At 44.9% G+C, this 14,660-nt stretch overlaps 1 protein-coding gene across 1 annotated transcript in view; it reads right to left on the bottom strand.

The window, feature by feature from the left end:
- Nucleotides 1-14,660, bottom strand: part of LOC115415788 (partitioning defective 3 homolog) — a gene marked incomplete at its 3' end in the record, with an annotated part of 98,072 nt that overhangs the window by 13,540 nt on the left and 69,872 nt on the right. Inside the window, exons 13-15 of the mRNA XM_030129426.1 lie at nt 5,825-5,975; nt 1,285-1,474; nt 7-158 (exon numbers count right to left, since the gene is read on the bottom strand). Coding sequence (XP_029985286.1) covers nt 7-158; nt 1,285-1,474; nt 5,825-5,975 — 493 coding nt within the window. The remainder of the gene's footprint in view (nt 1-6; nt 159-1,284; nt 1,475-5,824; nt 5,976-14,660) is intronic.

Here is a 14,660-nt window from a genome sequence, read left to right as displayed (position 1 = left end):
GCCTACCTAGATCCATGCTCTTGGACTTGCGCGTCTTGATGATGTCCAGCTGCGAGGCGTCTCCAAACTGTTTGGTGCGTTTCTCAGACATGCTCTGGCGTCCGAAGCCTTCGCGTTGGAAAGCGCCGTCTGACTGAGTCTGATCTGGACCCACCGAGCTGAAACGGACAGAAGCACCGCCGTTAATAGGAACAAGGAAACATTTTTGTCTGTTTTAGTGCAAAAAAAACATTAAATGATGAAAATACTTACTTTTATAAACTATTCAAACAAAAAAAATGTGAATAACCTGAAAAAAACTGACATTTCTTCATAAAAATCAGTGTAATATTGTCAGTCTTCTGCCTCCACTTCTCATTAGTCCATGTGCATTCTGGATCAGATAGGGTTAGGGTTACAAAGACACTAAACACTGAGGAACAGGCAGAAAAGAGTTCAAACTGGACTGAATTTAATACAGACATTTCAGGTTGGACACATTTGTTCAGGTTAGTCACATTTTATTGGTACAGGAGAGTTTGGAAATGGAAAGAGTTTCACAATTTAATGTGATTTTTTGCACTAAAACAAAGACAAATATTTGAAGTTGTCATTATTTACAGACATAGAGTAATATTTTTTTCTTTTTTACATCAAACCAAGAACTGGATGTGAACAAACAGGTACTAAAGTGTTTGGTCAAATAATGAGAATTATATAAATATATGTCCAAGGACAATTAGACTACGTATAAGTGCAATGCAGAATGTGCAATAATAGGTGCCCTCCATCGTGCAATTTTTTTTTTCCTTTACTAACTTATTTATTTATTTATTTTAGAGCAGTTTTTAATATTTTATCATATATATTGGTTGTTTTTAGTTGGTGTTTTTAAATGTATTTTATTTTATTTATTTTTGTCTGTGTTTATTTCGTGCTGTGCATTTTGCAGTTTCGTTCTGTAACAGCATATGGGATGTTTTTATTGAATGACAATGAATAAATCTGAATCTAAAAGCCAGTGTTGGGCAGATGTTATAATAGTTCAACATTCCATACACTGTTCTACATCCAAATGAAAAATCCTATTTGTTCAACAAATAAATAAACGGATAAATAAAATTCCAGTTTTAGAAGTATTAGAATATGACTGTGGGTGACTTTTAGAACAGGAATCCATCAAATCAGGTGGAGTTTATGGAGGCCCCGAGGATTATGGGTACAATCAAAGGGACAAGACCCCCCCCACACACACAGTGACGTCCTGTCATTCTTTTCCTGACTCCTCCCATCCGTCCCACTCACCTGTCAGTCAGACTGGGTGGCTCCTTAGCCCAAGGTGGAGTCACGTCATTGGTGAAGCCCACGTCGTCATGGGAACTGGAGGACGACTGGTCTGACAGGTGAGGCGGCAGCAGCAGCGGGGGGCGGTCGTCTTCGATGATCACAGTGTCGTCCTGAGGCATGTTGACGGTGGGGGACAGCTGGTAGTTACCTGGACAGACGGACGGACAGACGGACGGGTCAGCCAAGGACTGTTTTAAACACAGACGGACAGACGTCAAATGGACAGACGTCAAACGGACAGACGTAAAATGGACAGATGTCAAACGGACAGATGTCAAACGGACAGATGTCAAAATGGACAGACGTCAAAATGGACAGATGTCAAACGGACAGATGTCAAACGGACAGACGTCAAAATGGACAGATGTCAAACGGACAGATGTCAAACGGACAGATGTCAAAATGGACAGACGTCAAAATGGACAGATGTCAAACGGACAGATGTCAAACGGACAGACGTCAAATGGACAGATGTCAAACGGACAGATGTCAAAGGACAGATGTCAAAATGGACAGACGTCAAAATGGACAGATGTCAACGGACAGATGTAAAACGGACAGACGTCAAAATGGAAGATGTCAACGGACAGATGTCAACGGACAGACTGTCAAAATGGACAGATGTCAAACGGACAGATGTCAAACGGACAGATGTCAACGGACAGATGTCAAACTGGACAGACGTCAAAATGGACAGATGTCAAACGGACAGATGTCAAACGGACAGACGTCAAAATGGACAGATGTCAAAATGGACAGATGTCAAACGGACAGATGTCAAACGGACAGATGTCAAAATGGACAGACGTCAAAATGGATAGATGTCAAACGGACAGATGTCAAACGGACAGACGTCAAATGGACAGACGTCAAACGGACAGACGTAAAATGGACAGACGTCAAAATGGACAGATGTCAAACGGACAGATGTCAAAATGGACAGACGTCAAAATGGATAGATGTCAAACGGACAGATGTCAAACGGACAGACGTCAAAATGGACAGACGTCAAAATGGACAGATGTCAAACGGACAGACGTAAAATGGACAGACGTCAAAATGGACAGATGTCAAATGGACAGATGTCAAATGGACAGACGTCAAACGGACAGACGTCAAAATGGACAGATGTCAAAATGGACAGACGTCAAATGGACAGACGTCAAATGGACAGACGTCAAATGGACAGACGTCAAAATGGACAGACGTCAAATGGACAGACGTCAAATGGACAGACGTCAAATGGACAGACATCAAATGGACAGATGTCAAATGGACAGACGTCAAACGGACAGACGTCAAAATGGACAGACGTCAAAATGGACAGATGTCAAACGGACAGATGTCAAACGGACAGATGTTAAAATGGACAGACGTCAAAATGGACAGATGTCAAACGGACAGATGTCAAACGGACAGATGTTAAAATGGACACACGTCAAAATGGACAGATGTCAAACGGACAGATGTCAAAATGGACAGACGTCAAAATGGATAGATGTCAAACGGACAGATGTCAAACGGACAGACGTCAAATGGACAGACGTCAAACGGACAGACGTAAAATGGACAGACGTCAAAATGGACAGATGTCAAACGGACAGATGTCAAACGGACAGATGTCAAAATGGACAGACGTCAAAATGGATAGATGTCAAACGGACAGATGTCAAACGGACAGACGTCAAAATGGACAGACGTCAAAATGGACAGATGTCAAACGGACAGACGTAAAATGGACAGACGTCAAAATGGACAGATGTCAAATGGACAGATGTCAAATGGACAGACGTCAAACGGACAGACGTCAAAATGGACAGATGTCAAAATGGACAGACGTCAAATGGACAGACGTCAAATGGACAGACATCAAATGGACAGATGTCAAATGGACAGATGTCAAACGGACAGACGTCAAAATGGACAGATGTCAAAATGGACAGACGTCAAACGGACAGACGTCAAAATGGACAGATGTTAAAATGGACAGACGTCAAAATGGACAGATGTCAAAATGGACAGACGTCAAATGGACAGACGTCAAATGGACAGACGTCAAAATGGACAGATGTCAAAATGGACAGATGTGAAATGGACAGACGTCCACCCTACACAGTCCTCTGCACCTCAAACAGCTGAACACAAACAGACACAGAAGTGAACCTGAGTGAATGTTCCATAAATCCACTTCTATGAACCTGGAACATGAATAGGCTGGATTTATGTGTGTGTGTGTGTGTGTGTGTGTTTAACTGTTACACAAACCAAACTGTAAATCCATACAACTTGTAGCGTTTAGTGGAGTTCCCTGTGTCTGCAGCATCTCTGCTGGTTGCCTAGCAACCTCCCGGCTGTAAAAGTCCGTGCAGCTGCTGCTGGTCTGGACAGAATATATGGGAGTGTGAATGTATGCACCACATACAGACAACAGCCCAGGACACAGACCGCCCCGTACCCCATAGTATTACAAGTAGGACGGACCCCCCCCAACAAAATGCACACACGTGCACCCCCCCATTACACTCCGCCACATCAACAGATGAATTCCACAGGAAACACTGACTGTATCCAATGGTTCAATAAATCAATCATTAAGGAAAATGACATGTTTTTATCATGAAGTATAGAAACTATATTTTAGCTTTTATTCTTACAGACCGTATGGAAAAGAAATTCAGGTTCTCAGAAAAATCAATGCTTATTAATTAATTGTTAATCGATTGATAAGGGCAACCAACTAATGATTAATGAATGAATTGATAATTTGCATCCCTAGTTCTATTCTATTCTATTTTATTTTATTTTTTTCTATTCTATTTTATTTTATTCTATTTTGTTCTATTTAATTTAATTGTATTCTATTCGATTTTATTTTATTTTACTTTATTTTATGTAACTGTGGCCTGTGTCAGTGTGTGTAAATGGGAGTTCAGGTGAATCCTCTTACACAGCATGGTGTCGTCCCCCCCCCCCACACACACACACACACAGCAGTGTTTAATCCCCTTCCTTTCCCTCAGCTGCAGCAGCAGGTCGCTGCTCAGCCTGTGAATCCCGTCAGAGTTTGAATCCACTGGCAGACACTGAACACAAGCACAAACCACTGAATGTGTCAGCGCAGAGGCCTGGCAAACACAGAACAGGGAAAAAAGACGCTTTGTTTCAGAGCCAGCCCCCCCCCCTACCTATGCTACTCTCTACCTATGCTATGTATATAAGCTCCCTCAGACCCGCCCCTACCCAGACTCCTCCTCCAGCTCTTTCGGGGGGACCCCGAGGTGTTCCCAGGCCAGCCCAGAGACACAGTCTCTCCAACGTGTCCTGGGTCTTCCCCAAGGTCTCCTCCTGATGGGACATGCCCGGAACACCTCCCCAGGGAGGCGTCCAGGAGGCATCCGAAGCAGATGCCCAAGCCACATAAGCTATATATATATATATATATATATATATATATATATATTTATATATATAAATAATAGTGACAGAAAATGAACAGAAAGACAATGAAGTCTTTCGATGTAATTATTTGCCTAAACTCTCCTAAATGTGACTACTATCAACATATATACAGTATTATGTATGTGTGTGTGTGTAGTTCCTGATCAGCTGGTGTGTGTGTGTGTGTGTCCTCCTCATGCGTCTTGTGTTCATTTCCATCCTGTCTGTCTGTTTGTTTGTTTGTCTGTTTGTTTGTTGTGCTTGAATGAACTCTCCTCCTGCTCCAGTTCTGAACTTCACCTCTGAACACGTCCTCTGTCACTCACTACTTCCTTCTTCTTCTTCTTTTGTTGTTTGTTGTTTGTTTACACCTCCACCAGTTTCGGTGCTAACTCGTTTCCTTGTGCTGAAGGCGGAGGTCACGCTCAGCTTCATGGAGCTTTGATTAATGAGGCTAATTTGGAAGGAACTCATTTAAAAGCAGCCGTCAACAGCTCGTCTGTCTGCGTCGTCTACTGACAGAGTGTGTGTGTGTGTGTGTGTGTGTGTGTGTTCTCAACTGATGTACCCCTGTTTTACACAGCTGGTCCCCACAAAGACTGGTAGAAGAACTCAAAACAAACACACAGCCAAAGTGGTGATGACAGCGATATTTAACCAGTTTAAACCGGTTTAAGCCAGTTTAAACGGTTTAAACCGGTCTAAACCAGGTTAAACCACTTTAAGCCAGTTGAAACCAGTTTAAACCAGTGTAAACGGTTTAAACCACTTTAAGCCAGTTTAAGCCAGTTGAAACCAGTTTAAACCAGTGTAAACGGTTTAAACCACTTTAAGCCAGTTTAAACCAGTTTAAGCCAGTGTAAACAGTTTAAACCACTTTAAGCCAGTTTAAGCCAGTTGAAACCAGTTGAAACCGGTTTAAACCAGTGTAAACAGTTTAAACCACTTTAAGCCAGTTGAAGCCAGTTGAAACCAGTTGAAACCGGTTTAAACCAGTGTAAACAGTTTAAACCACTTTAAGCCAGTTGAAGCCAGCTGAAACCAGTTTAAGACAGGTTACCCAGAGTCCGGGGCATCATCCCTTGTCGTGGCATCAGGTTGTCGTCCAGGCCCTCTAGACCCCCGTAAAGGGAGTGGGAGATCCGCCGCTCATGGTCGTCCAGAGAGGTGTTCATGGCCTGTGGGGGGGCCATGGGGCTGCCGGGGGGGTCCTGATGAGAAAAAAAAAAAAAAAAAAACACAGATGGTTATGATAAACTTTACTGAGCACTAGATTTTCTTCTTTTTTCATCAGTGTGAAAAAATGACCCGTGTGCTTTTCAGGCCAGTTCAGCTGGTCTGAAGGTAAAGCCCAGTCCAACAGGTGGACCTGTTTTCAGTCCACTCTGTGGACCTTTAGGACCAGCACTGGTGTTTCCACAGATGGATCCATGTGACGGACAGCTCCACTTGTGTCACTGAACCTCCTTTTCCACTGCACCATTAAACATCAGCAGGTCGTTTTTACACTGGAAATGTGCCAGAGTAAAATTTAGTCAAATTGAAGAAAAGTGCACTCTTCTCAGACAACGTTTGGTCCCACTCTAACAACAGGAAAAGTTACTCTTTGGGCGAATGGCAGACATGTCAGTACGGGGGTGGCGCACATGACCGGGCCCTTTAAACCCAATAAAGTTTGTAATTGCATCGTTTAACAACACACACATGCACACAACAGCAGCTCTTACACGCACTACTACAGTTTTGACACAGCTCAAAGAATTTGATAGCAAGGGTTCAGGACCACGGACAGCGACCACATCATTTTGACATCAATCAAACGGACGTGAACATCACATCAGTCTGACACCCACTGGAACCAAACACTTCAACTACTGACAGCACAGCAGGACACTGGATCAACAGCTGGGGCGTTTTGTACAGTTGGCCCCGCGGCCCACGACTTCACCTACAAACACAAATTCAATAAACAGTATTCTGTATACTGCCGATTCCCAACCCAACTCAGGACGCTGCCGTATGCAGAAGTACTCTGATGACGCAGCAGTTGTGGCATGTACCAAGGGGAGTGACTGTAGGGTGGTGCCAGAACAACCAGCTGCTCCTAAATGCATCAAAAACTAAGGAGATGATGCTGGACTTCAGCCGCAAGCCCCTCCCCCCACTCCCTGTTTACATCGAGGGGGAGGCGGTGGAAAAGGTGCCCCCCTACAGATACCTGGGCCTGATAATAGAAATAAACTGGACTGGTCTGAGAACACTGAACACATCTGTAAGAAGAGTCAGAGCAGGCTCTACTTCCAGTGCAGGCTGGCATCATTTCACATCTGCACTAAGATACTGCAGATGTTTTAGAACTCTGGAGTGGCTAGTGTTGTTTTTTACACTGACCTGCTGGGGGGTAGTGGCAGTAAGAAGAACATCCAGCACCTGAATAAGACCATTAAGAAGGTGGGCTCTGTGGTGGGCCTGAAGCTGGACTCTGTAGAAGAAGTGACAGAACAGAGAACCCTGTCCAGACTGGAGCTGGACTCTACAGACCAGAACCCTGTCCAGACTGGAGCTGGACTCTACAGACCAGAACCCTGTCCAGACTGGAGCTGGACTCTACAGACCAGAACCCTGTCCAGACTGAAGCTGGACTCTACAGACCAGAACCCTGTCCAGACTGGAGCTGGACTCTACAGACCAGAACCCTGTCCAGACTGAAGCTGGACTCTACAGACCAGAACCCTGTCCAGACTGGAGCTGGACTCTACAGACCAGAACCCTGTCCAGACTGGAGCTGGACTCTACAGACCAGAACCCTGTCCAGACTGAGGGCAGTCCTGCAGAATGGGAACCACTCATTCTGCAGTGTCCTAAACCAGCAGAAGAACACCTTCAGCCACAGACTGCGCTCACTGAGCTGCTCCACCACTAGATACACAAAGTCATTTGTACCTTGTGCAATAAGATTATATAACTCTTTAAGTGGGAGGGGGGTGGGAGGAGACGGGAGGAGGAGCAGCTGGGTGGGGATGGATAGGAGGTAGAAGCTCAGGAACACTTCTGTCCTCAGGTGGGTTTTTTTAAATGATGTTTTTATGGTTTTATGTTTTTATGTGACCGGTAGAAAACACATCTTGTCTTTTAAGTCTACCTCTTTTTAATCCAAGTTATTCACAGCTACTTATACTCTGGATTTATTTATTTATTGTGTGTTGATGTGGTATGGCTGTGTTTGTGGAGCGGTGACCACATTTTGTATTTCGAATTTCCCCTAGGGGATGAATAAAGTAAATCCATCCATCCATCCATCTATCAACAGTAGTAGACCTACTCACCACTGTTTAAAGCGCACATGGTGAGCCTGCGCTCCATAAACTCATCCACAATGCACCGCATGTCCAACGTGTTGGCTCGCTCATTCTCAATGGACAAAAATTGCTAGTTGGTTTTTAACGAGTTTTAATTTTGAGAATGAGCCTGCTGCTTTTTTATTCAGTGTCCGATACTTCCTTTTGCAGCATAGGTGGGGGGGTGGGGGCTGGTCCAGTACCAGGACTGTCCACTGGTCTTACCAACTATTCACCCCCCACCCCCCAACCCTAACCACAACCCCAACCCCAGTCCGTGCGTACTTCACAGTTTCCCTCTGCAGGTGCACCTGTCCACAGTTTCCAGCTAAAGCCGTCCATTCACTGCGATTATTTCGATCATTGAACACAGCTCCATCTCAAACTGTGCGAATCAATGGTAAAGTCAGGCTCAAGATTCATGTTCTCACACTGTAGGACCATACACCAGAGGACGCACCACACCGTAGGACCAAACACCAGAGGATGCACCACACTGTAGGACCATACACCAGAGGATGCACCACACGTTCCAGTGTTGGATCTGGAAATACAAGGTTAAAATACCAAGGAATCCAAAGTGCATAAACGATTGTGTATTGGTGTGAGTCACCAGATGGTAGTGCTAAACACAAACCAACGAGCTGCTTTGGTAACATGTGCCATTATCTGTGAGGAATGAAAACAGAAGAAAAGACGACCAGGTGTTTGTGCAGGACTTGTTTGTCCAGACGTGGACAGTATGGGCTGTCAGTCCTACAGCGAAGGGAACGAGAGGGAAGATGCAACAGATAAACTGCACTAGGACAATAGACAGCTACTGTTAGCTGGTACACTATTGTATGCATCTGTGTTCGTGCATGCACAGTGTGAGAATCTGAGGCCCATGGGCTCGTGGCAGTGCTTTGACAGTGCCATACCCTCACCAGGAGCCAGCAGGATTTCAAACAGCTGCGTTTTCCTGTCGAATACACGACTGCTGGTGGTGAGGTGTTCATGTCTTCTCCTTAGCCCATGTCCACTGCACCAAGAACCACACACCATTAGAGGAACATCTGGACCCACCCCAGAAAGAGTCGCACAAGTGAGAAATCGTCTCTAAAATCGCACAGTGCATGGCCGCCTTAACTCACACACTGTCAGTGATGGTTTGAATTAAACCTGTAAATGGGACTGTGTCTGTGCTGTCAGTACTGGGGGGCTTCAGTCACCACTGGTGTTTTCCAGTTCATCTCCAGGAGGATTAGGAGTCGGACAGACAAAAAAAAGTGTCCTTCATCTTAACTTGTCTTTGTCTTGCTCTCTCTTGTCCTTTTCTTTGCGTTCTGTCGCTCCACCTTTGTGCCTATAACTGCTTCTTCTGACCTCATTCATTCAGATCCACACGTCTGCACTCTCTTTTCACCAGAGGTCGGTGATTACATCAGCTGTTAATGATGATTTTACCCAAAATACATTTGGACACAATACTGGCGATCCATTTGTAAATTACACATTGTCGTCAGCTGTGAGAGTGAATATGAAGCCAGCAATGCAACACATACTGTATGCAATGTTTGGAATCAACCTACAAGACCGAAGTCAATCTTTTAAAATTTTGACCAAACATGACCCACCAAGGGTGGGCCAACTTACAGAACCACAAACACACTGCAGCCATTATATGAAGTTAACACTGGAAGATTTGACCATGAGAAAATTCATTCCTTTGGAAGATAGTGTCAGGGCCTGATCCTCGGTCCAGGACCCCCCAAGGCCCAGGCTGTGGGACCACTGCCCCCCCAGCCCCCCCTGAAGCCCTGCCCCTGCTTTGGGTAGAGCTCTCCAAACTCAAAATAGTGTCAAATTTACTCAATATAAGGCCACATTTACTCTTTTAGAGGAAAATACTTTTGACTCTGGGAAAAACGCTCAGTAATTTTTCCTGTGCATATGAAGTGTTTTCATCTGTATTCAGCTGCAGGAGCAAACGGAAATGACAGTTAGCCCTAAACTAACTCCCCTGGTTCAATAAGTTTAAATTAAATTAAAATACAAACTCTGAGGCTTTCCCCTTTGGTTTCAGCTCTGGTACTTTTATTCGACCACCTCTGTCCTGTCAGCAGTGTCAGAACACATGGGCCGTCAGCAGCATGTGGTCAGGTCTGAACTGGAAACATATTCAGTCTGACACACACATGTACAGTCCCACCACTCATAAATAAACCTAACCCTAACCCTGACCCTAACCCTGACCCTGACCCTAACCCTGACCCTGACCCTAACCCTAACCCTAACCCTGACCCTGACCCTAACCCTGACCCTGACCCTAACCCTGACCCTAACCCTGACCCTGACCCTGACCCTGACCCTGACCCTAACCCTGACCCTGACCCTAACCCTGACCCTGACCCTAACCCTGACCCTGACCCTGACCCTGACCCTAACCCTGACCCTGACCCTGACCCTGACCCTAACCCTGACCCTGACCCTACCTGACCCTGACCCTAACCCTGACCTACCCTGACCCTGACCCTGACCCTAACCCTGACCCTGACCCTGACCCTAACCCTGACCCTAACCCTAACCCTGACCCTAACCCTGACCCTAACCCTGACCCTGACCCTAACCCTAACCCTGACCCTGACCCTGACCCTAACCCTGACCCTAACCCTGACCCTGACCCTGACCCTAACCCTAACCCTAACCTTGACCCTAACCCTGAAGGCACAAATCCCCCCCCCCCCCCTACACACACACACACACACACACAGACATAGCCACGCTAACATTTGCTGGACATAAGGACAGCTCTTCTTGCTAATGCTAACAGTGTGATAGGCCAGATGAATGAGCATGGATTTCCAATAAGCTGCTCAGTCCCAGCAGCTGTTAGCATGTTAGCATTCTCCTGGGGGGGGGGGGGGGGGGTTAGTGTAGCAGTTCCTGGACATTTCCCATGGGAGCCGTGATGACACTGTGTTGTTAGCTGGACAAACACACTGATGGTCAGCCCTGTCACATATAAACACACACAGACGGTAGGTGTGTAGTTGTGTGTGTGTGTGTGTTAGCGCTCACTGCTTGTCCACTGGATCACTGACTGTATTGATCTGCGATGGTTTCTGCATTTATTCCTGAAGGTGATGACAGAAGCTCCTGCCGTACAGATTAGCATCGTCGAGGCGTCGCATAACGAGCGATAACACTATCAACGTCCAGTCGATGCCGGAGCCTAATGAGCCAAATCAATGACCGTAATTAGCTGGGCTGCACTTCCATCCTGGCAGAAGGTCTACGCTCAATGATCCTTTGAGCTCCCTGAATGGTGGAAATGCTGTAATAACCACAGAAGAACAGACGGCTCCCAACACAAACAGGTCCACACATGTGTGGACACAGTAGGACGGTCCCAGTGCAGGTCTGCTTTACAGCACAGTACACATATGTCTACTGTCTACAGCAGGGTTCTAAACTCCTGTTCTGTCAGGTTCCACATTCAGTCTGATCTGATCTGCAGTGGACCCAACCAGGAAAAGAAGAACAGAAGAACCTAGAAATAATGACAACTGACCATTTATGTCTGTGTTTTAGTGCAAAAAAAAAAAAAAAAACATTCAATGATGAAAATACTTTTATAAACTATCCAAACAAAACAGATGTGAAGAACCTGAAAAAACGGACATTTCTTCAGATAAATCAGTGTAATTTTCTCAGTCTTCTTCCTCCACTTCTCATTAGTCCATGTGCATTCTGGATCAGATCTCCAAAGACACTAAACACTGAGGAACAGGAAGAAAAGAGTTCAAACTGGACTGAATTTAATACAGACGTTTCAGGTTGGACACATTTGTTCAGGTTAGTCACATTTTATTGGTACAGGAGAGTTTGGAAATGGAAAGAGTTTCACTATTTAATGTGATTTTTTGCACTAAAACGACGACAAATACACTGAACAAAAATATAAACGCACCACTTTTTTTTTTGCTCCCATTTTTCATGAGCTGAACTCAAAGATCTAAAACTTTTTCTCTGTACACAAAAGGCCTATTTCTCTCAAATATTGTTCATAGATTTGTCTAAATCTGTGTTAGTGAGCACTTCTCCTTTGTCCTTTGCTGAGATAATCCATCCTCCTCACAGGTGTGGCAGATCCAGATGCTGATTAGACAGCAGGATTATTGCACAGGTGTGATTTAGGCTGGCCACAATAAAAGGCCACTCTAAAATGTGCACTTTTACTGTATTGGGTGGTCCAGGGGGGTCAGAAAACCAGTCAGTATTTGGTGTGACCACCATTTTCCTCACACAGTCTTCTTCATGAATTCTCTGAAACAGCTTTGGAGATGGCTTATGGTAGAGAAATGAACATTCAATTCACAGGCAGAAGCTCTGGTGGAGATTCCTGAAGTCAGCATGACCAGTGCATATTCCCTCAAAACTTGTGACATCTGTGGTATTGTGCTGTGTGATAAAACTGCACATTTTGGAGTGGCCTTTTATTGTGGCCAGCCTAAGGCACACCTGTGCAATAATCCTGCTGTCTAATCAGCATCTTGATCTGCCACACCTGTGAGGTGGATGGATTATCTCAGCAAAGAACAAGTGTTCACTAACACAAATGTAGACAGATTTGTGAACAATATTTGAGAGAAATAAACCTTGTGTGTACACAGAAAAAGTTTTAGATCTTTGAGTTCAGCTCATGAAAAATGGGAGCAAAAACAAAAGTGGTGCGTTTATATTTTTGTTCAGTGTATTTGAAATTGTCATTATTTACAGACATAATGTAATATTTTTTTTCCATCCAACCCAGTAGTAAATCTGCAGTGGTTCTTCTGTGTGGGTTCTTCTGCTGTTCTTATTGGACTGTAGATCAGATTGGTCTGGATGTGGAACCCACACTAACATGAGTTCCACAGCCTGGACTGTGGAATTTAGACACTTTGGAAAATCATCCCAGGGGTGGGACTGGAACCTTTGGGGGGACACATTTGGGCCCCGGGCCGCATGTTTGACAGCCCTGCTCTACAGCCTTCTACATTAGTTTATCCTTTTACTCTATTTTTCCTACAGTATTTAAATTCCCATGTCATTTGCACTTTTCCAATTCCATTTGTACTACTGGCAAAATATTTTCCACTACCAAATCCACACATCTTTCTTACAAATATTCCTAGTTGCACCTCTATCTTTTATTTTTCCTAATGTAAATAATGTGCCTTCTATGGTCTTTTGTTGTGCCTTGTAATTTCTGCACTACGTTGCCAGGACAGTGGACGGACTGAAGCAGCACCGAAGTTTACCTCCGCCAGTGACAGAACAGCTGCAATCTACAAAGAAACACCACAAAAAGACAGGAGTTCACCCCAAACATGTCCTCCGTCACCATGGTAACAGGGCTGTATCACATTTCAGATGGTGATGGAGCCAGTGCTGTGTCTGTAACTGTTCACCCACTCATATCTGGAGTGGAATTAGAATCCTAAAGCAGACGACTGAAAGGATGTAAGGCCAAGAGGACAGGAGACTGCTTCTATCCGGGGGGGGGGGGGGGTTCAGCCCACCGGGGGCTGGTTGACTGGCCCCGCCCACACTCATTGAATATTCACAGTGGATAATTGAACACCGGGAAGGTCTGGATCCCACCGGTACCAACGCTGATGAGAAAGTCAGCTGCTCTGGGTTCAGGGTGCGTTTCTATGGGGACGGAGGAAGAAACAGGTGGGGGGGGGGGGGTCGGCCCTGTCATTTATGCAACAGCATACATTTCTGATTGATTTGAGATTGGATGTTATGGGACGGAGACGAAGGGAGGGAAGTAAATAAAGGATAATTTGCTCCCATATGTCAGCAAATGTCAGTTCTACACAGATGAACTATTATTAGAGTTGAACTGATGGGACGGACGGACGGACGGACAGGACATGTGACCCATCAGCTGTGCTCCGTCCCCTTCAGTATCACTACATTAAAGTAGTGGTCCCCAACCCCCGGTCCCTGGACTGGTACCGGTCCAGGGATCATTTGGTACCGGGCCACACAGAAAAAAAAATTCCGGTTAATATTAAAGCAATTTTTTTCCATTAGTCGTGCAGAGATTTTATTTTGAAAAGCGACCGTTTCCGTCCTCGCCTCACAACCGCTCTGACTCTGGTGCCGTTTCATGAATCAGTAGAAACACAAGCTAAAGAAATGAGCCAGAAACAAAATTCACTGGAGAACTTTTTCAGGAAGAAATGATGAAACGATGGGTCTGCAGAAGGGTCACAGACTGCAAACAGGAAGCTGCTGTGCAATAACTGTTTGTTTTTTTGTGTTTTTTTTTTACTGTTTTAGCTGTGTTTATGTTTTGTATCTATCTTTTTTGTCATATCTTTATCTTTTCTAACTCCTTGACTCAGGGAAACACAAGAATTCCAATGTACCTATACTGCTATGTATCTGTGCAAACGGCAAATAAAGTCCATTCTGTTCTATTCTAGAAGAAAACCTCCTGATTCCTGCCTCAGCTCCAGGTTCATTTCAACAGGTGACACCAGCTCCTCCAAACTGCTGCGACACATCCATCCATGTTTG

This window comes from Sphaeramia orbicularis, unplaced genomic scaffold (genome assembly GCF_902148855.1).
Source record: "Sphaeramia orbicularis unplaced genomic scaffold, fSphaOr1.1, whole genome shotgun sequence".
NCBI classification, from domain to species: Eukaryota; Metazoa; Chordata; class Actinopteri; order Kurtiformes; family Apogonidae; genus Sphaeramia; species Sphaeramia orbicularis.
Note: the sequence above shows the minus strand (reverse complement) of the source record. Positions and strands in the feature narration are given on the sequence as shown.